Source organism: Dromiciops gliroides, chromosome 2 (assembly GCF_019393635.1).
Source record: "Dromiciops gliroides isolate mDroGli1 chromosome 2, mDroGli1.pri, whole genome shotgun sequence".
Classification (NCBI taxonomy): Eukaryota; Metazoa; Chordata; class Mammalia; order Microbiotheria; family Microbiotheriidae; genus Dromiciops; species Dromiciops gliroides.
Window position 1 is genome coordinate 373592197 of NC_057862.1, and position 24696 is coordinate 373616892.

Sequence of the window (24696 nt, forward strand, 5' to 3'; positions counted from 1 at the left end):
GAGAAGAATCAGAACAAAAGAAAAACGCAAGAACGAATAAACAAGAACAATAACAAAAAAGTAACAACAAAAGTGAAAAGAGTATGCTTCAATCTGCATTCAGACTCCATAGTTCTTTTTCTGAATGTGGAGAGCATTTTCCACCATAAATCTTTTGGCACTGTCTTGGATCATTGCATTGCTGAGAAGAGTTAAGTCTACCACAGTTGATCATCACACAATGTTGTTGATTCTGTGTACAATGTTCTCTTGGTTCTGCTCATTTCACTTACCATTAATTCATGTAAGTCTTTCCAGGTTTTTCTGATATCCACCTGCTTATCATTTCTTACATCACAATACTAAAAATCTTTTCTTATTCATATATCTGAAAGATAATTGTTCTATGTTCCCCTAATTTTACTTATGATTTCACCCTTTATGTCTAAATCATGTGCCCATTTTGACTGTATCTTGGTATACAGTGTGGTATATAAAGGTACACTGAACAATTGGCTTGGCCTTTTGGTATTCTGCTCCCTTGAATTTCCAGATGGAAGTGCGCCAAGTGCAGGTGGGTGGGAAGGATTTGAGGAAGACGGGATTTCTCCTTTCCTCCACCAGATGGTAACTGGCAGGAGCAACAACTAGCAAACAACCTATGCTTGCCCAAGTGACCCAAGAGGAGAGTTTGTGGATTTTGAGTTCCTGGATGCCTTTCAGCCTTTGTTTCCTTTTCTGGGCAGAGGTCAGAGGCTAACGCTCCTGAGAATGCTCTCTTTCCATGCAGGTTTGAGAGGTCCCAAACAATCAAGGGTTTCTGAGTTTGATGTTCCAGCACCGGCCTCCTAGAGGAAAAAGAGGGTCCTGAACAAGGGACCAACTTGAAACGACAGCACCAAAGCTATGCTACAGGGGAACAAGAGACCTAGATCAAGCCAAGCTTGCTTTTGTCATGAGTTGCTCAGACAGGCCAGTTCCCAAGTGAATGGCGAATATTTATTCAGTAGTGTCCCCAAAGTATCTACATTCCAGGGGAAATCTAGTGAAGCTAATGGATTATTTGAATCTTCTATATTTTTTTGGCTGTTGTTCATGGTTCCCTGAGAGTCCTTTGCATCTTGGGCATTTCCTACGATGGTAAAATAGAAGCATACTTAATACTATACCTGATACCTATATTGTAGACACTGAATTCCTGTGTTGGGAGTTGGGGACACTGTTACTCACTTTTAGGGAAACCTGACCACAAGCCATATCCAAGCTTTGTTCAGTAAAATGAGCAGGGGTATGAGCCACAGAGAAATTTACCCCTTTGGGTAAGGTTCTTATTATCAAACGTGGTCTTGTGAGCCCCTCAGTCCTTGGCTGGGGGGTGGGCAGAGGTGGAGAGGAAGGGAGACAAGGAAGTCACTCCCACACATGGATTATAGAAGACAAAGTTTAATAGAGGATAACTGTAGAAGGCTATACTTTGAGTCCTAAAAATCAGTTTCAATAATACAATATGTGTGATTAGAATGCAATCATTGTGAAAAAGGGCTGGGGATGTTAGCCAATTTCAAGCTCACAGAATCAGAGTCTGGGAGCTGGAAAAGACCTCAATAGCCTGAAAATCCACCCTATACGGGCATAGAATTCTCAGTGTAGCAAACCTGACAAATGGTTATCTGCCCACTGCTTGAGCACTTTCAAAGAACAGGAAACAGCCACCTCTTCAGGCAATCATTTCCACTTTTGCACAGTGCTAATCGTTGGGGAGGTTTTCTTAATAACAAGCCTAAAACTGCCTGTTTGCAACTTTCATTCACCGATCCTGGTTTTGCCCTCTGGGGCCAAATGGAGCAAGTGGAATTCTCCAACTTTCAAAGAAAGCTAAAATGCTCTCTTGGGCTATATGGAGTGAGACTATTGATGAGAACATATCTAGAGTTTTGTGTGCATCACATTTTCAAGAAAAACACAGATAAATTGGAATATGTACAGAGGAGAGCAATGGGAAATATGCCATACAAAGATTGGTTGAAGGAACTGAGGGTGCTTAGCCTGGAAAGAGATGTGTTAGCTGTCTTTAAACATTTTAAGGGTTTCATTCAGAAGAATGATTAGCCAGCAGTTTCGAGCATAGCAAGCTGGAGATACATGATGGAGACTGCTAGCTCCTGTCATGTCTTCCAAGAGTCTTTTCCTTCAGCAACCTGAAGTGGGGTGGGCCTCTTCCATCTTCCCTCACGAAGCTTCAAGCCAAAAGTGCCCACAGTGAATTAACACTTGAAGAATCCCAATGAAGACTTGAAGTCTGAAGAGTCACTAAGGACATTTGAGGAAGCCAGATGCTTAAAAAGTAAAGGGGACTGACTGGCTGAGAACTGAAGCTGTCTTGACTCTTGGCCAACTCTGTCCCACTCCTCACACAAGGCAAGTCATTTGCCTCTACCAACAAGTTTCAAGTTCCATACCAAATTACTCTGATACAGGATAAAGAAAAAAAAAACTTCCTAAGAAGTTAGAGCTATTCAAAATGAGAACAGGTTGCCTCAGGAGCTAGTGGATTCCCCTCACCAAAGGTCTTCAAGTAAAGGCAGGATGACCACTTGTCAGATGTGGTATTGTGGGGACTGGGGATCCATTCCAACGCTTCAATTCTTCAGGTTAGGTGCTGGTTCAAAAGGTCTCCCTCCTCTCATCCTACAACTGCAGACTCTTCCTTATAGGATCAGGTGTTTGTGGCCACCTAGTGGCCAAAGCCAGGGAGGAACATTTACCACTAAGCAAGTGAAGGAAATGACCAATAAGCCACAATGAGAGTCAGGTGCAGATCCTGAACTCAAGGCAGGTCCTTCCTTTCAGCAGCACATGTAATGGGAAGACCAAATACCTGCACCTGCACAAAAAACAAAACCAAAACAAAACAAAAGGGGAAGCTAGGTGGTGCAGTGGATAAAGCAGGGGCCCTAGATTCAGGAGGACCTGAGTTCAAACACTTGACACTTGACACTTACTAGCTGTGTGACCCTGGGCAAGTCACATAACCCTCATTGCCCCACAAGAAAACAAAACAAAACAAAACAAAGTACCTGCACCTGGCAGGGTGGAAGGAGTCTAGGAATGTGGCAGGGAAGGGGTTGAGGACCCAGGTTGGCAACTTTAGTGTTACACCTGGAAGGCACCTGAGAGAGCATCTCTCCTATCATTCTCTCATTTTATTGTAAACCAAGTCCCAAAGCCCATATGTATAAAACTCGATGTTCTGTGCTGGCCTGCAAAAATGGAACTTGAGCCTGGCTTTACATTACAGACAGGGAAATGAGGCTCAGAAAAGGGAACTGACATGCCCAAGGTCACTAGCACTAGTACCAGACATGGTACTAGGTCTGATTGCTCACCCAGTGTTCTTTTCACTCACCACAGTACATTGCTTCTGTGTTCATCTCTTTGATGTGCTATGTAGGGATCCTGGAGAACTTCAAGAATATTAGCCTGGTCCCCCTCAAAATGGCACTGAAAGGGGGCAGCTAGGTAGCTCAGTGGATAGAGCACTGGCTCTGGATTCAGGAGGACCTGAGTTCAAATCCGGCCTCAGACACTTGACACTTACTAGCTGTGTGACCCTGGGCAAGTCACTTAACCACAATTGCCTCACCAAAAAAAAAATCAATGGGACAAAAAAACCCCCCAAAAAATGGCACTGAAAGGGCTGAGAAATATACTCTAATTTGGTATTTGGGGGAATAGTGGATGCTTCTCTCATAAAACTGAGTCTAAATGAACTCATCAGCAAGGACGGAAACCCCCATTTACTAAGCCCCTGTGTGAAGTACTAAGTGCTTTACAATATTACCTTATTTAATACTCACAACAACCCTAGGAGGTAGGTGCATAATAATTTTGCCCATTTTACAGTAGAATAAACTGAGACAAACAGAAGTTAAGTGACTTGCCCAGGGTCACACAACTAGTGTCTGAGATCAGATTTGAACTCAGGTCTTCCTGACTCCACATCTAGCACTCTATCCTCTGAGCCACCTAGCTAATGGGCTCAAATATTTTTTTGGGGGGGGGGGGAGGGCAGGGCAATGAAGGTTAAGTGACTTGCCCAAGGTCACACAGCTAGTAAGTGCCAAGTGTTTCAGGTCGAATTTGAACTCAGGTCCTCCTGAATCCAGGGCTGGTGCTTTATCCACTGTGCCACCTCAGCTGCCCCAACCCCCCCCCCTTTTTTTTTGGCAGGTCAATGAGGGTTAAGTGACTTTCCCAGGGTCACATAGCTAGTAAGTGCCTAGTGTCTCAGGTCGAATTTGAACTCAGGTCCTCCTGAATCCAGGCCCCGGTGCTTTATCCACTGTGCCACCTAGCTGTCCCATGGGCTCAAATCTTTAACAAGTATGTATGAATACCAATAATGCTTGTTTGGTTCGGACCTGTGATTTCATCCAGGTAGGGAATTCCTGGTAGAGAAATCTTCCCTACCAATGTAAATCAATAACTTCTCCACAATTTATATTCTTAGATACTTTCTCAGGGGCACTAGGAGGTTAATGGTTTTGTCCAGAGGCACACAGTCAAAATGTAAGAATCATGAAGACTTGGGCCCAGGTTATCCTGACTCCTAGGTCACCCTGATATCCACTATCCACCATGCTGCCTGTCATGTACTTAGTAATAGTTCACATTTATAAATCATGTTATGTTTTAGGAAATGCTTACAATTCAATAAGACATAACTAATGCAAATATTCTTGCTGTCTCCTTTTTAAAATGAAGAAACTGAGACTCTATAAGGTTAAATAACATGCCAGAGGTCACATGATTACAGAGCACGGACTCAAGGCCAGGCTAACCTGCAGATTTAGCACTGCCTGTTACTTGCTGGGAGCCCAGCACCATGAAAATGCACTGTGACAGACACAGAGTATGAGATGAGCTCCCTGCCTTCCAGAAGGGACTTAATGGTCAAGTTGGAGAGATAAAGTATATACATATATGAGAAGAAAACTACAATACAAAGTATTACATGTTAAGTGGATGGTATAGATAGTGAATTTATTCAGAGGAAGTATAGATAGGCTAAGGTGGTCAGGGAAGTGACTCCCATACTCACCCCTCATACATGCATTCCTGGTCAGCCTCTGGTTAAAACTTACTTTGGGATTGGGGGTAGAGCCAAGATGGAGGGGTAAAAGCAAGGACTCAACTGAACTCTCCCAAATTCCTCTCCGAACAACTTTAAAATAACACCTCAAAACAAATTCTGGAGCAACACAACCAAGAAAAAGATGGGATAAAACAATATTCTAGCCCAAGACAACTTAAAGGCCGGCAGGAAAACTATGGGGTGAGAGTGAAACACAGTCCAGCTCAGTCCACATCCTGACAAGTCAGCAAGCAGTCCCTGGAGGCACCTGAATTATCATTGGGGGTTTCTGGAGCTCTCAGCCCACAGATAGTAAGAGGGTCTGACGATTGGTCAGAAGGGGACCTTTGCAGGTACTGGGTGCAGGACTCTGTTGCATTGCCCATTCTGGGTCATAGTCCCAGGATAAGGAGAAACATTATAATACTAAAGTGTATGGTTGTAAAAGAGCAGGGGTCCTAGTCACAGTTCCAGGGCAGAGGAGAGTGCTTGTGGTTGCTCACAGACCAGAGCACAGACCAGGAGAGCAGTGACCATACCTCTCCTCAAATCACACCACCTTGGAATAACTAACAACTTACAGACCCCCAGAATTAACTCTGAAAACAGTAGCATGAAAAACCTGAAGCTTGGGAAAGTGTCACCTCTACCCCCAAAGCAGAACCCAACTCTAACATAAAGTTCAAAGTCAACAAACAGGCTGGGAAATGAGCAAATGATATTAAAAAAGAACCTGATCATAGAAAATTACTCTGGCTACATATACTCAAAAAGAGACAACAAAGTAAAAACTGCTACATCCAACACCTCAAAGAAAACTGTGAATTGGTCTCAGGTTTAAAAAAAAAGAATTTCTGGGGGCAGCTAGGTGGTGCAGTGGATAGAGCACCGGCCCTGGAGTCAGGAGTACCTGAGTTCAAATCCGGCCTCAGACACTTAACACTTACTAGCTGTGTGACCCTGGGCAAGTCACTTAACCCCAATTGCCTCACTAAAATTAAAAAAAAAAAATTTCTGGAAGAGCTACAAAAGGATTTTAAAAATCAAGAAAGAGCAGGGTGGCTAGGTGGCGCAGCGAATAAAGCACCAGCCCTGGAGTCAGGAGTACTTGAGTTCAAATCCGGCCTCAGACACTTAACACTTACTAGCTGTGTGACCCTGGGCAAGTCACAACCCCAATTGCCTCACTAAAAAAAAAAAAAATCAAGAAAGAGAGATAGAGAAAAAATTGGGAAGAGAAATGACAGCAATGTGAGAAAATCATGAAAAAAGAGTCAATACCTTGGTAAAGAAGACACACACAAAAAATACTGAAGAAAATAACACTTTAAAAAACAGAATAGGCCAAATGGTAAAAGAAACACAAAAATCCACTGGGAAAAAAGACTCCTTAAAATCAGAATTGGCCAAATGGAAAGGAGGTACATACCCTGCAATCGAGCCGACACGCCAGACACCCGCCAGAGGAATTTGTCCCAGTGCCTCTGAATCGGCTGCAGCACCGGCGTCTTCTGGAACCGAGCGTACAGTCAGGCTGAACGGCTGGCTGGGGGGGGGGGGTAAGTGCAGGGGTACCAGTGGACTGGGGGGAAGGACTCAACTGTCACACCCCAGCGGGGAACCACGAAGAAATCCTGAGTGGCAGGAGACCCAGGTAGGGGAGGGGAGCAGGGGAGCAGTCTCATCGGAAGCTGAGAACCACACCATAGAAAGCTTTGCTGGTTGGTTGCTTAGTAAAGTAGGCCTGAAGTTATCTCCAGACCTGAGATGAAAAAATGCTATCCATCCCCAGGTGAGATTAAAGCCTGACCCCCCCTCAACCCAAAATACCTGGGACCCTCTGAAGCTGAGAACAGGAGCGGAGCCGAGAAGCAGTCCCACCCCCAACCCCCAGGGGAGAGTTTAAAATCAAATGAAATCGAGGCCAGGCAGGCTTAGAAGAAGCCCAACCATCCCCCAGGCCACGCTGTAGCTTGAACAGTGTGTCCTGGAAGCAGCACCACACTTTGAGAAGGAGTTAAAAGCCAAGAAAGGGGGTACAAAAGCTCACAGAAGAAAATAATTCCTTAAAAATTGGAATTTGGCAAGTGAAAGCTAATGACTCCATGAGACATCATGAAACAAACAAAAAAAAAATCAAAAGAATTTTTAAAAATATAGGAAGAAAGTGAAATATCTCTTTGGAAAAACAACTGACTTGAAAAATAGATCCAGGATACATAATTTAAGAATTACCAAACAATTTGAAAATTATGATTTTTAAAAAATAGCCTATGAATCACATTTCAAGAAATTATCAAGGACAACTGCCCTGATACCCTAGAACCAGAGGGTAAAACAAAAATTGAAAGAATCTACCAATCACCTCCTGAAAGAGATCTCAAAATGAAAACTCCTAAGAATATTAAAGCCAAATTTCAGAACCCTCAGGTCAAGGAGAAAATACTGAAAATGGCCAGAAAGAAACAATTCGAATATCATAGGTAGTTTTCAGAAGAAGAAATCAAAGATCTCTATAGTCATATAAAAATGTTTTAAATCACTATTGATGAAAGAAATGCACATTAAGACAACTCTGAGGTACTACCTAACACCTATCCAATTAGCTAATATGACACAAAAAGAAAATGACAAATGCTGAAGGGGACATTGAAAAACTGGGACTCTTAATGGACTGTTGGTGAAGTTGTGAACTGATCCAACCATCTTGGAGAGCAATTTGGAGCTATACCCAAAAGGCTATAAAACTGTGCATACTATTTGACCCAGCAATACTATTACTTACTCTGTATCCTGAAGAGACACCCCCTCCCCCCAAAAAGGAAAAGGTCCATATGTACAAAAAATTTTATAGCAGCTCTTTTTGTGGTGGCAAAGAATTGGAAATTGAGGGTATGTCCATCAATTGGGGAATAGCTCAACAAGTTGTGATATATTATTGTGATAGAATACTATTTTGTGCTATAAGAAATAATGAGCAGAATGCTTTCAGAAAAACCTGGGAAGACTTACATGAACTGATGCAAAGTGAAGTGAGCAAAATCAGGAAAACAGTGTGCACAGTAACAGCTATATTGTAAGATGATCCAAGATAATTCCAAAGGACTCATGATGAAAAAATGCTATCCATCCCCAGAGAAAGAACTAATAGAGTCTGAATGCAGAGTGAAGCATATTTTTTAAAGTCTATAATTTTCTTTTTTCCCCCACAACATGATTAATATAGAAATATGTTTTGCATGACCGCACACGTATAACCTATATCAAATTCCTTGATTTCTCAATGAACAGCGAGGAGAGGGAAGGGAAAAGAATTTGGTGCTCAAATATTTTGAAAAATGAATATATGTAAATGTAAAAAATGAATACACATAAACATAAAAAATGAATACATGTAAAATTGTTTTTGCATGTAATTGAAATAAAAGGTTTAAAAAACTTATTTTCCCTGATTCCTATTTCCTCAGAATCTCACATTAAGAGACTGACAAGTAACCTAAGAACCCAGTCACATATATCAGTGGAAGCCGTTGGTTAAACTCCCTGGAAGATATGGAAAGCAATGCCTTTTCACATGGTCCTAAATGCTCTTTTGGTCCTGGAGACACTGCTTTAACACAAAGGTATGACTCTAAATCTGAATTCAAACAATCAGAAGAGATATTTTTAATTAAGGGTGAGGAGTCTTTTAGTGTCCCTTAGATCATGGGATTATAGAATTTAAATCTGGCAGAAAGCTTTATCTGGTCCAGATTATCTAAATTATCTAGTCTAAGTCCCTCATTTTACAGGTGACAAGACTGGCTCAGAGAAGTTGTTGCCTGGACTCTACTTGCCTAAGTCAGCCATAACATTCAGCCAGCATTTCTTTCCCTGATATCATCACTAGAGTTCATTTTACTAAAGACCACCTTCAAATCATGTCAACAAATAGATTTGAATAATGCTAGCCAATTAGATTTGTTTGCTATATAATGACCTAATTAGCTTTGATCAATGTATAATGCCCTGCCTCTATCAAAAGAGGATAAAAAAGCCCCTGGAAGACCACAGGAGGGCTTCTGGGGCATCTTCTGGGTCTCTCTTGGTTCTCTGAGACCACATAGGTCTCTTGGGGGGTTTTCTCCCACTGGAGCTAACTGGCATGATGAAACTCTCTCCATCCACCTGGCACCATGAGAAATTAGGGAGACGTGGTCAATCCTTTACTGGTATAATATTGATAAATTAATAATATACTTACAGAAAGCTGGTGTCTTTAGTAATTATTTAAACATTACAGTTTCTTTATGTTTAAGTGTCTTATCCAGGAAGAATACACTGGAGGATATAGCCTAAAGTATAAGTTTTAAATCCCCTTTCCACCAGATTACACATCAACATTCCTTATCTATGCTTGTTAAATGAATCTTTTCTCCAGTTTTATTTTCTTTCTTTCTTTTTTTTTTTTAAGTGAGGCAATTGGGGTTAAGTGACTTGCCCAGGGTCACACAGCTAGTAAGTGTTAAGTGTCTGAGGTCGGATTTGAACTCAGGTCCTCCTGACTCCAGGGCCGATGCTCTATCCACTGCGCCACCTAGCTGCCCCTCAGTTTTATTTTCTATAGATTTGTCAAACATTAATCTTGAATATACGGTTGGTTAGATGTTGGTTTCCTAGATGTTGGTTTCCTTGCATTGATCTCTTTCTTTATTTGGTTTTTATTTTTTTGCTACTACCTAGCTCTGATGAGAAGTACTTTATAATGTTTTAAAGTCTGAGACTATGACCACCTTCACCAACTTTCCTCTTTATCATGGTCCTTGCCTTCTTTTTTTTCCATATAAATTTCATTATGACGATCCAGTTCTATCAAAGATATCCCTTGGTAATTTGATTAGTATTGCATTTAATGTACAAACTAACTTTGGGAACCATTGTCATTTTTACTATAACCACCCAAGATCACTGAATGAACCACCATGTAGCCTTGTCCACAAACACTATCTCAACAATTGTTTAGGTCTGCCTTTATTTTGTTCATTATAGCTTTAGAATTATTCTTATGCAGTCCTGTGTATTTTTAGATATGTTACTATCTGGATACTTGATAGTTTTTGTCATTGGTTTTTTATTTTTGTGGGGTTTTTTGGTGAGACAATTGGGGTTAAGTGACTTGCCCAGGGTCACACAGCTAGTAAGTGTCTGAGGCTGAATTTGAACTCAGGTCCTCCTGAATCCAGGGCCAGTGCTCTATCCACTGCACCACCTAGCTGCCCCCTATAGTACTTGAAAGAAAGATTTCCTTACAATAAACCCATGAGATTGATTATTGCAACAACAGTTATAGATAACATTTATATAGTACCTTATACCTGACAAAGAATCCTCTTCACAATAGCCCAGCAAAGTAAGTACCATGTTTTATCATCATCACTCCATCTACATCATCATCCGCAATCTATCCTCCTCATCAATCAATCATCAATATCATGTGATGAAGTTTCTAACAAAGAAGTATGTCACTGAAACACATCCTCTGTGATGAAGTGTCTCCAAATGGTTCCCTGGATTCATTTGTATGTGGGTACATAGCTATGTGTAGATGGCCATCCAGATGGAATGGAGGCAAGGGCTGTGGACAGGCAGATGGCTGTCTGGACCTTAGAAGATGTCACAAAATGATCCCATAGGGGTCACAGGTTTGAAAGAGTTGGGACACACCAGCCTTAGATAACAATCTTAACGGGATCCCTGGAGTTGGTTCCCTTGATCTTTTCCCTTGTCCACCCGACACTGGGAACCACAGGGACTAGTTGTGCACATGGTTGTGCCAGGGAGGAGGCCGACATTCCAGTGCCAGAGGAGGAAGAAACTAAAGTGAAGTTACTTGTCCAAAGTCACACAGGTGGCAAAATACAAAGTTATCATTTGAACCCAGATCTCTTAACTTCAAATCTACTTTCTGTTACACCAAGTTGTCCCAGTAGAAATGGAGCAGTGTACCTACCAGAGAACTGCTAAGTCCTCTGACATACAGGGAGAGGACCGTGCACCTGTTGGCCTATTGGTGTTCCTTCCTCCCTGGATACCACTCCCTCACCTCAGAGACCAGAAAATGAGCCTGGGATCTCAGAGCCCACAACCACCAATAGAGAGGCAGAGAAGTCAGAACAACTATTGGGGACACATGGTCATTGGCCACCTCAGAACACCCCCCACCCCAACGGTTGTAAATCACATGCTGGCCAAATAAACATCTGATTTTATTAGTTAAAATGAGAGGGTGGCATCAAGTGAAAAAGAGGTGAAAATCAGGATGGAAAAGCTGATGAAAACTCGCCTGGATGGATGGACTATGATGTCCTACCTGAAGCTGGAAACTCAGCTCCCAGGATGGAGAACAAAGATGACTGGGGGAAATACAAGGGATCGAGGACATGACCAGCAGGCCAGAGTCCTGTCCTGTGTGAGTCTAAAAGGGAAGTATTTCTTCCCGGGGGATGTTGAGGATGATATCCATGTCTGGAGGACACCTGGTAGAAGGCCGAGGGAGGAAGGAATGAGAGAATGAGCATATTATGGTGAGAAGAACTGTAAAGTTCAGTGGTTATCCCTAGAACAAAGCTCCCACAGACAGAGGCCTCAGGAAGAGGGCCAGGTTGGGCCACTTGGGTGAGGGGCCTTCTCAAGCAGTTCCTTCAAAGAAGGCTGGCACCAAGAAAGTAGGGGGGCAACAGAGGAGAAGCTTCATCCCCAAAGGCTACATCCACTCCAAGAACTATCCAAAAAGCCCAAACCCCACACCACATGACTCCACAAATGGAACAATGACTTTAAAAGAAAATCTAAAATCTTGGGAAAAGTGGTTTGCTAGGTTTCAACATTCCCCCAGAACAGGGACAAGACTTAGATAGGATGCCCATGAAGCCATGAGGAGCATGGTGCTGCCAGTGGGATAACTAGAACACTATCAAATTCCTAAGTGCCCATGGTATGGCCTCTGCATCTCCTCCAATCTAATCCTGCCCCTTTCCTGTCCTTAGGCCTTTACTTTACGGTGCTCTCTCCTGTGCTTGGTATGAACTCCTCTCCCCAACTCCATCGGCTGGAACCTTTTCTATCCTCCATGTCTCAGATGAGGCAGCCCTTCTTCTAAGAACAATTAATCCACCCACTCCCCTTCTCTTTGGGTTCCTCAATTTTTTCTACCTCAAGATCACCTGACCAGTTAGTAGAAGAGCTGAGAATGAATCCCAAGGCTCTTGATTTCCCTTCTAGAAGTCTTGCCCCTATGTTCCACTACTTCCCTCAGGATAGTGAAGGATCCCACTCTGGGGCAGGGCTCCAGAGCAAATGTACCCCAGGTCAGATCACATACTTGGGTTTCCGAAGCAGGACATTGGCAAAGACCACCTCCCTCGAGTCCTTTCTCTGCATCCGGAGATCATCCACCTGGGCCTTCAGCTTGGGAAGTTGCCTCTTCATATGGTCAATGTGCTGAAGGGGCAGAGAAGTGGGAGGAAGGGGATAGCAGAGAAGGGGTAGAAAGGAGACTGTTTCCTTTCCAGAGGAGAGATTTAGGTCCCCCAGAAAAAGGAAATTTTTAAAAGTAGAAACAAAGGAATGTTTTTTTAAGAAGGGGCTGTCAGGGCAGCTAGGTGGCACAGCAGATAAAGCACCGGTACCTGAGTTCAAAACCGACCTCAGACACTTGACACTTACTAGCTGTGTGACCCTGGGCAAGTCACTTAACCCCCACTGCCCCGATAAAAAGGGGGGGGGCTATCACTATCAGTCTGTATTCCTGACAGTGTGAACTCCCTCAGGGCAAGAAGGTAAAAGAGTTCCCAGGTGGTCATGGATGGTGATGATCCTGACAGGTGATTGGGGAGGGGAGGTGCTGGGGGGTGGTAGCTAATGACAGATAGTAAACTTTAATGATGAATCTCCAATATACTCCCAAACATGTGTTCATTATAATTCAGAGGTGGTAAGAGTGATGAGGAATGCCCTGAGTTAGTCAGTCAGTTCCCATCATCAGAGGGCCAGGATAGGATTCTTTCCTGAAGTCCTAAGTATCGCCCCAAATCCTTCAAACATCCTAATCCAAACAGGACTCCAGTCAAGAGAATTCTTCCATTTCTAGAATGTTTCCAGTAGACCTTTCTAGGCTTATTCACTCTCTCTATAACCCTCAGCCTTGGGAAAATCAGAGCCTGGGTCATTTGGTGTATGACCCCTCCCCCAGCTAACCTGTTTTCTCTAGGATCTCACTCACCACTCTGAACTGAACCATCTGCTTCAACAGTCGCTGGTTGCTTAGGGTCTTCCTCATCAGAGCAGCTTGATAGGGAAGGATGGTGCTCTGTGGAGGTGGGAGAGATCAGCCAGATGCAAAAGCAGGTGGCAACTAAATGCCCCTCCCACAAGCAGCGGGCACGTCTCTGATGCAAGGAGGTGGGGAGGGAAGGAGAGGCCTCTGTGTCTTATAGATGCACTCCTGCCAATGGGTGAGGACCCTACTGCTCACCTTGGCCATGACATACAAGACCTTCTCTGCCTTCACCATCAGCTTCTTGGACAACGTCTGAAGCACATCCTTGCGAACTTCCTCCAGCTCCTCTAGTTCATCCTGGTGACCAAGAGGAAGAAGTCACATCCTGACCCCAGGGCCTCCCTTTGGGAGGTGCCTAGAACAGAGGGGCAGGAGAGCTCTTACCTGATTGCTATCTTTCACATCCTGGATCTGGCGCAAGAGGTTGGCAATCTGCACAGACTTAATCGGGTACTCGTGATCCATGTAGGTGTTCAGGAAATTAAGCTCCTCTTGGGCCTTATGAATCTTTGCTTTCACCTTTGTCAGCTGCTTCTGCAGTTCTGGGGAAGGGTGGAGGAAGAAGGGAGGGAGGGAAAAGGGAAGCTCCCTGCACCAAAGGTCACACCCTTCAGCCCTAAGTCCACTTCCCTAAAGCTGTTAAATGACTTGTCCAAGATCTCACAGCAAATTGGTGGTAAAATGGACTAGAATCTGATTCCTCTCCTAGGGATTTTCTCTCTACATCATGCTAACTCCATTGCAGAGATGGATAGGTTCTGTGGCCCAGGGCCTGACCAGTCCTCCTTCCCAGGGAAGGGGAGTCTTGGCATAACCTATGGGCCAATTCCACTCTTGGCTCCAGAATAGTCCTACTGCTTCTTTCAGCAGACATTCATTCATCTTCTACTGTGTGCCAGGCATTATGCTCGGCACTAGGGATGCAAAACCAAAAGTGAAACAGGCCTTTCCCTCAAGGAGTTTACATCCTAACAGGATGTAACTTCTATTTCCTTGGTCCCCCGGCAGTGGGAAGTGGGGTTCTGGTGGAGAGGGGACCTTCAGTGCAGGTGATCTTCCTCTTTCTCTCTCCCCTCTTCCCCTACCATAGTCAGGTCTGAATTAACCTAAGTTTTTTAAAAATCCTGTCTCACTCTGTTGAGAGCGTCTTTCTGGAACCTCTAGTCATGAGAAGGCCTCGATCACCTAAATCAACTTGTCTGTCTCTTCTACATTGCTTCTCCTCTTAGGGAGGTAGAGGGAATACTGCATTTAGTGAACACAAATCGATGAAGCATCTACTGCACACAGAGTTATGTCCCCACGTAGTCCCATACTCTGCTCTTATTAAGAGGAAGAACTGTCCATTTTATTTATCAAATAGTTCAAGTAGGTTTGGATTGTTTTCTTTTTAACTATGAAACATGGGTTGTAGTAAGCAATTCTCCTGGGGATGGAGACATGCCAACAACTTAAACAATGGAACACAGGTTGACTTGAACACAGGGAGACAGGGAGATGAAGCACAAAGTCCACTATTTCATGGCCCCAGTGTCTGCTGGTGAATGCAGTCCCATTGAGGAGTCGAGAGCCTGCTCTATGAATAGAAACAATAATGGCATCAGTCTATATAAAGTAGAGACGGCATGGGGGCTTAGAGCTCAGGGAAAGGAAAAGAGAACAAGACTAATGGTCTCAGAGGCCACACAGCTTCCACAGAGAAAGAAAAGGCCTGTCTCTTCTGCAGGCCAAGCTGGTGTGCTGGGTTCATCTCAGAAAGCACATGTGGGGAAGCAAGGAACCAGAAGAAAGTGACATCAGCAAGTTAAGTTCTGGGACATGTTGGTAAAAGAAAGAAAAGGGTTCACATTTAGGATGCCAAAAAAAAAAAAACCCAGAAATCACAGACTTTGCATTCAGGAAATCTGTTTAATTGTAAAAGATGAAACATATAAGATAATATGGGGCAATATAAATACAATTAGACTAGCAATCAGAGGCCTGCATAAGCTCAAGCTCTGCCAACAACAGGCTGTGTGGCCTTGGGCAAGTCACTTCCCTTTTAGAGCCTCAGTTTCCTCATATAAAGTGAGAAAGTTAGATGAGCATCCTTTCCAGCTGACATCTGTTCTAAGTTCGAAGGGCCTTTCTGGCTCCAAAATTCTATTTTCTCTTATTCATTCTAGGTTTGCAGGACTTAGCTCATTGCTTTGCATACAGTAGGGGCATGATACCTTGTTGCCTAATTGAATTCTATGCTCTAGAGTTCTTTCTGATTCTGATAGTATAGGTTCAGATGCCTCCTTCTAACTAAAACCACAAGTCTTTGACCACAGGAGACCACCTAGAGCCTTTGGCCAAGAGTCCACCACTCCCATGGGGCACTCACCGTTCACTTTGGCCTTTGCCTGTACTTCCCACTTCTCTAGCTTGTTCTTCATGTCTTGCATTTGCTTATGGTTTGCATACTCCAGAGTGCCAATGAGAGTCTGTGTGCACAGATACCAAGGTAGGGGTGGGTGAGGAGGCCCATGGCAGCTGGCTGCTTGGGCCCCACCCCACAGTTTTCCCCATGGCTCTACCAACACCTTGCCCCACGGGATGCCCTGGGCCCCTCCCCATGGTGAGTCATCCAGGTCACAACACACTCTCAGGTCATGTGAGAAAATGGGTAGTTGTCTCCTCTCAATGAGGATATAACAGTCAATTATACTCCTCCTGACCTGTTTGTAGGATAAAGGTATCAGACCCCTCCTCCCCCTCTGGCTAACAAAATCACATGGTTCAAAGAGCCCTGGTCTCAATAAGGTCTGCTCAGGAGTTGTGTCCATATAAGGAAGTATATGGTCCATTCCTGAGTTAGACCCATATAAGGAAGAGGGGTGGGAATACTGCATTCCAATTAACTAGTTTTTGCACATAGATTGTAACCTTTTAGTAATTGGACCAATGATGAAAAAGGGGAGGGTCCATTTCCCCGCTAGAGACTAGGGTATAAAACAGGGCCTGCAAGCCCCCTTTCTTTGCACACACTAGCTGCACACTAGGGTGCCTCCTTCTCATGAGAAGGAAATAAAAGAGCCTTTGTCACATTGCTGCTGAGTTCCCGAGAATTATTGAGAAGAGGATTGTTTTCCCTCACAGGTCAGCACTCCAGAGTGCAGCAAAAGTTAGTTTACCATAGGCAATAGCAACAATATGGGCGTAGACAATTTACAGGTAAGGCGATCTCAGGACAGGTCCCAGAAGAGGCTAGACAGTCACTTGGCAAGTGTCTAGTGTGCCTTCCAACTGAGAGGCTCCGATGATTCTAGAACACTGGCTTTATCCAGGTATGGAAATAGATGTACCCTCACCTCACGTCACTAAATGGTTCCATAAAAACACGCTGTTAGGAGAAATGTTACCCAGGCCTGTGAGGGTGCAGGGGAAAGGTAACTAAACTTGGAGTCAGAAGACCTTGAATTTGAGTTCTGGTGGTTCTGCAGTTTACTACAGTTCATCTCAGTTTCCTCCTCTGTAAACTGTAGCTCCTATTGGGGCTGCCCACCCAAAGGGCTGTTGTGAGAAAAGTGTTTATGCAAATAGGAACTTTTATTATGATTATTATGGTTGTTATTCACTTCATAGGATCAGTGATGTAAGCGGGACTGTAAGCAGACTGATCCTTGGGAGAGTTCCTGTTGCTGGGGGGCTGAATATTTTAGCAGAGAGGGCTTGGTCACATGGACTCATCTTGTGAATTACTTTGAAAAGCTTTCAAAGGAAGAAGTGGGGGCAGCTAGGTGGCACAGTAGATAGAGTACTGGCCATGGTCAGGAGGACCTGAGTTCAAATCTGGCCTCAGACACTTGACACTTACTAGCTGTGTGACCTTGGGAAAGTCACTTAACTCTCATTGCCCAACCAAAAAACAAAAAACAAAAAATCAAAGGAAGAAGTGCTACAGAGGGTTTGCCTTGACTAGCTCAGAGGATTGGAGGTTTAGTTCCTCCTGGTGCCCTTGGTCTCAATAACTCTATCCAGTCTCTCTAGTCTAAGCCTCACCCTGCCCTGCTCTGGGGTTCCTTATGCCTCATTTCCTAGCAAACCCATATTCTGGCTTCTTTCTCCAAGCTGAGGGCAGCTTCCCAAGAGGTTTCTCCTCCTCAGAAGACAAAACACTTCTCTGACTGAAATATTCACTTTTTTTCTCACTTTTTTCTCTCTCTCCAGCTCAAATTCCTCTCTGCTCTTTGACCTTGTATTTCTCTAACCCCTGAGTCATCTAGACTTCTCCCAGAGGAGACAAAAAAGGTCTTCTAGCTTATCCACAAAGAGTTACCTAGTATAGTCAATAAAGAGAAACACAAGTAGATATAACAATGGGAATGAAGAATTTACTTGTCAATCAACAAACATTCATTAAGTACTTACTCCATGCCAGGCAATGTCCTGAGTGCTGGGGTAACAAGAAAGGAAAAAGACAGTGCCTGCCCTCGATAAGCTGCCAATGTAAAGATGATAAAAGCCCCTGTGGGCCTGGGAGCAGGTGGCTCCCAGTCTAGCCCCAGCCTGGTTCAGGCCCTCAGTTCTCCAGAGGAGAGCTAGCTTTGACACTACCAGCTATGTAAACCTGGACGGGCCATTTAACTCCCTAGAGACTATTTCCTTATTGATAAAGTTGAGCTAACACTTGCACTACCTGGGTTTTTGTGAAAAAGCCTTTGTAGGGGCAGCTAGGTAGAGCAGTAGATAGAGCACTGGCCCTGGAGTCAGGAGTACCTGAGTTCAAATCTGGCCTCAGACACTTAACACTTACTAGCTGTGTGACCCTGGGCAAGTCACTTAACTCCAATTGCCTCACTAAAAAAAAAAAAAGAAAGAAAGAAAGAAAAGAAAAGAAAAGAAAAAAGCCTTTGTAAACCTTTAACACTGAGGAAATGTAAGTTGTTGTTAGTAAGGCTGGCTCAGCAGGGAGGGTATCAACATGGGCACCCAGGAGGAACAACAGTGCTAAGGTTAAGGGGAATACGAACTCTCCTGTTTTTAATCCCAGTACCTTCCAATTCCAAGCACTGGTTCCCGAGGTGACCCGCCCCCCCACCAGCAACTCAGTAATATAGAAATAGAACTCAATTTCTTCACTAGTCAATGGGTAAAATAATTCCTGTCCTTTCTACCACAGGGCAGCTGGGTGGCTCAGTGGATAGAGTGGCCGACATGGAATCAGGAAGACTCATCTTCCTGAGTTCAAATCGGGCCTCAGACATTTACTAGCTGTGTGACCCTTGGCAAGTCACTTAACCCAGGCTACCTCAGTCTCCTCATTTGTAAAATGAGCTGGAGAAAGGAATGGCAAACCACTCCAGTATCTTTGCTAAGAAAACCCCAATGGGGTCGCAAAGAGGTGGACACAACTCCTCCTCATCCTCCTTCTCAACAACAACCTGTTCACCACTCATAGCTATTTTGATGAAATGGATGCAAAAGTCACTAAGCAGTAGATAAAATGCTCTTCTATAGAACAATTAATAATGACATTTGTATAGCACTTTTTATATTTGCAAAGGGTCTTACAACAAGTCATTTGATCCTCACAACTCTTCCAGCCAGAAACCTCTCTCCAGTGCCAGGCTGAAATACAGGGGAAACACATCCTCTCCTCCCATGTGCCCAATAGATTCCCTGACTCCAGCCTTGCTTTCCAGCTCCCACATCAGTCAGACTCTATCCCAGGACCATCTCCAGCACCCACCATTCTCTGGGGACAACATCTCTTCTATCTCCTATCCCCCAATGCCTACTTCAAGGCAAGTAAAGCACCAGAACCTCCTAACCAGGCCAATGTCAGCTCCATCTGCTGTTGCTGGCTTCTGAGGAAGGCCTGGGGCTTCGAAGGACAAAGCATCACCATCTGCTGCCAAGCTGAACTTGGAGGGAGGAACTATAGAGTCTAATCTCATGCCTCCCTCCTGCAACTTCTCTCCAATCCCTGATGCTGTGCCTGCACTCACTCCTCAATTGCTAGCACTCTTTCATTCCCCTGTACTTGGCCCATTGCAGGGATTCCGAAGCCCCTTCCCACATCCTTAAGTCCCTACTGATCCCTCACACTGGCCCACCTTGAGCCCTTCGATGCATGGTCCTGCCCCCTAGATCTGCCCCAATCTTCTCCAGTGCTATTTGGAATTTCTGATCCACGTTCATCAAACTTGCCTTCCTCTTAAACCTCTTCCTTCCCCACCCTCCCGTCTTCTGGCTCTCTCTGAAACCTGGCCACTTCATGATGCCGGTGCTTCCCTGGCCATTTTTCTCTCCCACACTCACAGGTTGTAGTGGGACACTTGGAATAGGCTGTTGTTCCCCAGTGCCACCTCCGGACTCTGCCTCTCCCACCTTCACTGAGGTTTGTGCCACACAAACTTATCACCCCATACAGATCTTGGTGGCTGCTATCTACCAACCCCCAAGACATTCTCCTCCTTTCCTCAGTGGGTTCAGTCCCTGGCCTCTCCTGTACTCATAATAAGGTAGGTATATATTGATGCCACCTCAAGAATCCTAACTTCCAAATCCCTCAGTCTTCCCCATTTCCATAATCTACTCCTCCACCCCACAACATCTGCATACAGAGATGGTCAATTTTCTTGGTCTCGCTATCATCACCCTCTGGTGTTTCACTTCCTGGTCCACAAATTCCAACATTCCTCGATCAGGTCATAATCTCTTCTCATTCCATCTTTCACTATGTTTTACAACCCTTAGTTCTGTTCTGCAACTTCAGCTTGGTGTCCATTCTCTCTGTGCCTCCAATCCTTTCCTCACACTGACTACCCTCTCCTCTCTTTCCTATCTCATACCCCTTGGTGAACCAACTCAACTCTACACTAGCCTCTACTCTTAAATCCCTTGCCCCCCTGACTTATCACTGATCGTGCCTCTCCAAGTCCTACCCTGGCTTACTCCCAACATTTACCTCCTTTGCTAGTATTTGGGTGTTGCTGAATATGAACTGGAGAAAATCAAGAAATTGCACTGATTAGAGTCCCACAATTGATTTATGTTATCTGACCTCAACTAGGCCCTCACTGTAGCATAACAAACATTCTACTCCTCTCTCATTTACTATCCTGGGGGCAGCTAGGTGGCACAGTGTATAAAGCACCGGCCCTGGATTCTGGAGGACCTGAGTTCAAATCCGACCTCAGACACTTAACACTTACTAGCTGTGTGACTCTGGACAAGTCATTTAACCCTCGTTGCCCCACCAAAAAAACAAAACAAAACAAAAACAAAAACAAATTTACTATCCTACTCCTCACAGTAACTGCTCCAAACCTTCTTGTCCTCCCTCAACCCTCCCAGAGGACCTCTTTCCTTTACTCTTTCAGCTAAGAACCTTGCCTCATACTGCACCAAAAAAAAAAAAAAAATGGAGAACCTTTGCCAAGAGCTTTTCCCTTCCTCTTCATATACCTTCTACAGCCAGCTTGCAGTCCCATCATTAAAATGAAACTGATCTTTCCAAAGTTACCAGTGATCTCTCTCTCTTTTTTTTTAGTGAGGCAATTGGGTTAAGTGACTTGCCCAGGGTCACACGGCTAGTAAATGTCAAGGGTATGAGGCCAGATTTGAACTCAGGTACTCCTGACTCCAGGGCCGGTGCTTTATCCACTGTGCCACCTAGCTACCCCTCCAGTGATCTCTTAATGGCCAAACAGAATAGCCATTTACCAATCCTTATTCTTCTTAACCTCCCTGAAGCATGGAGCACAGTGATCACTTTCCCTTTTTGCCAATTAACTTTTGACTTTTCACTGCCTCCCCACCCCCTCTGCCCCTCTCCTACCTGTCTGACTTCTCTTCGTCCTTTGTAGGTTCTGTACCCATACCTACTAACCATGGTTATCTCCCAAGGTTGTTCGCTGGGCCTTCTTCTTATCTATAGAATGTCTGGCTTGGTGATCTCATCAGGTCCCATGGGTTAAATTATCATCTCTATGCAGATGATTCCCAGATCAATAGGTCCAAAGTGAGATCATGATGGTTCTATTATTTTACCTTTAGAATAATCCTAAAATAGGAAGAGTTCCTGTTTTGCAGCTGGGAAAAGGTCCAGATCCCCAGTCCCAGATCACCCACTGCCTTTTGGAGAGGCAACTGGTAGCACAGTGAATGGGACACTGGGCCTGGAGTTAGGCTAGACCTAAGCTCACATCTGGCTTCAGACACTAAATCTCCACTTACCTCAGTTCTCTCAGTTATAAAATGGGGATAATAACAGCAGTGACCTCGTAGGGCTGCTGCGAGGATCAGCTGATATGATATTTGTAAAAAGTGCTGGGCAGAGTAGGTGGTACAGAAATGTTCATTCCTTTTCCATTCCCCTTTCTGAATATCTTGAATTAGACATCCCATAGGTACCTTAAACTCAACATGTACAAAACAAAACTCATTATCATTTCCTCCAAACCTACCCTCTTCCCTATTTCTCTATGACTATTCTCCCAGTCACCCAGCCTCACAACCTCAGTGCCATCCTTAAATCCTCACTCTCATTCACCTCCATGTCCAAGCCTTTGCCAAATGTTACAGTTTCACTCTTCACAATATCTCTCATATATATCCCCTTGTCTCCACTCACAGCCACAACCCTACTTCCGTCCCTTATCACCTCTCACCTGAATTACTGCTCTGCCCTTCTAAGTGGACTCCCAGCCTCAACTCTCTCCATCTTCCATTCAGCCAGCAAGAGGGTTTTTCTAAAGCACAGACTTGGCCCCCTTCCCTCCTCCTTGCTCATGAGCTCCCTTAGTCCCCTATTGCCTTCAGAATCAAATATCATCTCTTTTCACTGGCATTTATAACTCGTCCTGACTTGTCCCCTTCCTACCTTTCCAGTCTACTTACAACACCTTCTTTTTCTCTAAGATTCAGCAGCCCTGGTCTACTTGCAGTTCCTTGAACAGAACACCTCATCTCTTATTCCTGTACCCATGCAATCATTGGCCATGCCCCTCTGCCTGGCATGCTCTGCCCCCTTCACCAGCACCATTGTTTTCCTGACTTCTTTAAGACTCAGCTCAAATTCCTCCCATTTCAGGAGGCCTTTCCCAGTCCTCCTAGCTCCTAATGGCTTCTCCGCTCTAATTACCTCCTATCTATTGTATATATTTTGTCTCAATCTAATGGTATACATGTTGTCTCCCCCATTAGAATGTAAATTCCCTTGGGGGCAGGTAGGTGTCAAAGTGGATAAAGAACCGGCCCTGGATTCAGGAGGACATGAGTTCAAATCCAACCTCAGATACTTACTAGCTGCGTGACCCTGGGCAAGTCACTTAACCCTCATTGCCCCCCACCCAAAAAAGCCATGAGTGAATATTATTTTACCCTTAGAATAACCCTAAAGTAGGAAGAAGTGTCCCTGTTTTGCAGCTGGGAAAAGGTCCAGAAATATGACAGGTCACACAACAAACTGTAGATGGGGCAGAGGGGTAGTAGGCACCTTGGAAAGAAGTTCCCAAGGGCTACAAGGTTCTCAGTGTCACTCATTCTCACCCCAAACATGTCTTGCTGCTGCAGAAGCCTCCGCACTTTCTCTGCAGTGACGGCTTCTATGTCCTGGATCTTTTTTGCCAGCTCCTGGTTGCTGAGAGTAAGGGAGGCAACTTGCTTTCCAAGTTCATCTAGTGAGGCCTTCCTGAACTTAAGCATTGCCTGTGGGAGTCAGAAAGGAGAGGAAACAGAATGAGTCAAGACCTAGACAGTCTCACTGGAGTTCCTGGGCTTGCTGATTGCCTGCTAGACAAGTAAGTGGTTCTTAAGCTGGAATCCATGAACTGTTTATTGTTGAGTTTTGGTTTTTAACTATTTTGATGAAACTGGTTTCTTTTGTCATCCTTTGTATTTTACTTAATATGTTTAAAAACATTGTTATGATAAGGGGTCAGGAGTCTATGATACAAAAATGGGTAAGAACTTCTACTGAAAACTATCCTTTGATGCTGTTTTTGTCCAGAGGGTGCCAGGGAGTGATCATCTGGTGGTTATCCTGCCCCCTTGTGGCCTTGGCTGGAAATTGTATTATGATAGAGAAAAAGATCTCTCTTAGCTGTGCAACAGAACAGCAAAGAATATACCTCCACCAGCTGGTCAGCAAAGTCCCACTGGACCACTGAGGCCTAAAAGGCCTCTGAGCAGGCCACTGAGTTGGCCTGAAATTTCCCATCTGTTTCACATCTCCTCCTTGTCTATGACAGGCTTGTCTCTTGAGTTCTCACCCCTGCCTTGCTCTCAGATGCACTCATAACCATCCTTCCTTATTTCCAATGTCCTTGGCCTATGGTTAATCCTGATCTATTCTCCCTAATGTGTTTCCCGGGCTAAATCTAGAAACTCAGGGCTCTGCTGCTCTTCCAAGTCTCTCCTACCCCAAAGAAGGATCCATGGTGGAGTCCCTTCCCAAAGCCTTTGAAGGCCCACTTCCCTCAGTAGACCTGCAGCATTATTCCCTCTTGTCCAGTGACCGTCAGTTGTACATTTCACTGTGCTAGCTAGTTTCCCTTGCCCTCTCCTGCCCACAAACCCACTTACTCTGAGTATTCGGACGTTGGTTTGGATTTTCTCTGGCTCATTCTCATTCTCAATTGTCTTCTGTGACTGGTTCTTCCCCATGCTGGTGGCAGACACTGATCTTGTTGTGGATTTTGTCCTGGTAAAATCTGAAAGAAAAGGATTAGGCAAAAAGAACTAAATTCCCATGCTTTGGTAATGATGGACAAAAGATAAGTTATCAGTTGGGCTCCTGGCTGACCCCTCACATCTGTAATGACTGGAATGATGCCACCTGCTGGAGACTTACTATAGGAAAGCTCCACCATGAGGTGAAGGTCTCTGAGGGCAAGATCATGTGACGTTTGCTGGTGGGAGGAAGAAGGGAGAGACTGGTGCTCTGACTCGTGCTCTTTTGTGTGGACTCTGGTGGAGAAGGGAGCTAGGAATGCTCTCTCCCTTTAATAGATAGAGGAATCTAGGCCTTTCTCTCTCTCTCTTTATCAAATTTTTATTCTCCTTAATAAATGCTTAAAAGTCTAACTCTTGGTAAAGCTTATAATTTATTGGAGACCACTCATTAGATATTTTAGACAGTATAGCAAGAATTTTAGCCTTAACACATCCTTCCTTTTGTGTTTCATGATAGGCAGGAGATAATTTCCCTTCCTAAATTACCTGTAGAGCATTTTACAACAGGGCTTCTTAAACTTTTTCCACTCTCAACCCCTTTTTGCCCAAGAAATTTTTA

General features: G+C 44.3%; 1 protein-coding gene across 6 annotated transcripts in view; it reads right to left on the bottom strand.

Annotated features, from left to right (window-relative positions):
• Positions 1-258: 258 nt before the first annotated feature.
• The window catches only part of C2H20orf96 (chromosome 2 C20orf96 homolog), a 60052-nt gene continuing 35614 nt past the window's right edge, over positions 259-24696 (bottom strand). For 3 of the 6 annotated variants that reach the window (XM_043990252.1, XM_043990249.1, XM_043990248.1), the window contains 8 exons: positions 23988-24115; positions 22953-23111; positions 15799-15898; positions 13815-13972; positions 13626-13727; positions 13374-13460; positions 12474-12592; positions 259-827 (listed from right to left, as the gene is read on the bottom strand). In XM_043990252.1, the coding sequence (XP_043846187.1) occupies positions 425-827; positions 12474-12592; positions 13374-13460; positions 13626-13727; positions 13815-13972; positions 15799-15898; positions 22953-23111; positions 23988-24068 (1209 nt within the window). In that variant the 5' untranslated portion in view covers positions 24069-24115 and the 3' untranslated portion in view covers positions 259-424. Of the gene's footprint in view, positions 828-1365; positions 2864-11384; positions 11629-12473; positions 12593-13373; positions 13461-13625; positions 13728-13814; positions 13973-15798; positions 15899-22952; positions 23112-23987; positions 24116-24696 lie in introns of those variants that run through there. The other 3 variants (XM_043990253.1, XM_043990254.1, XM_043990250.1) reach the window with 3 other exon arrangements.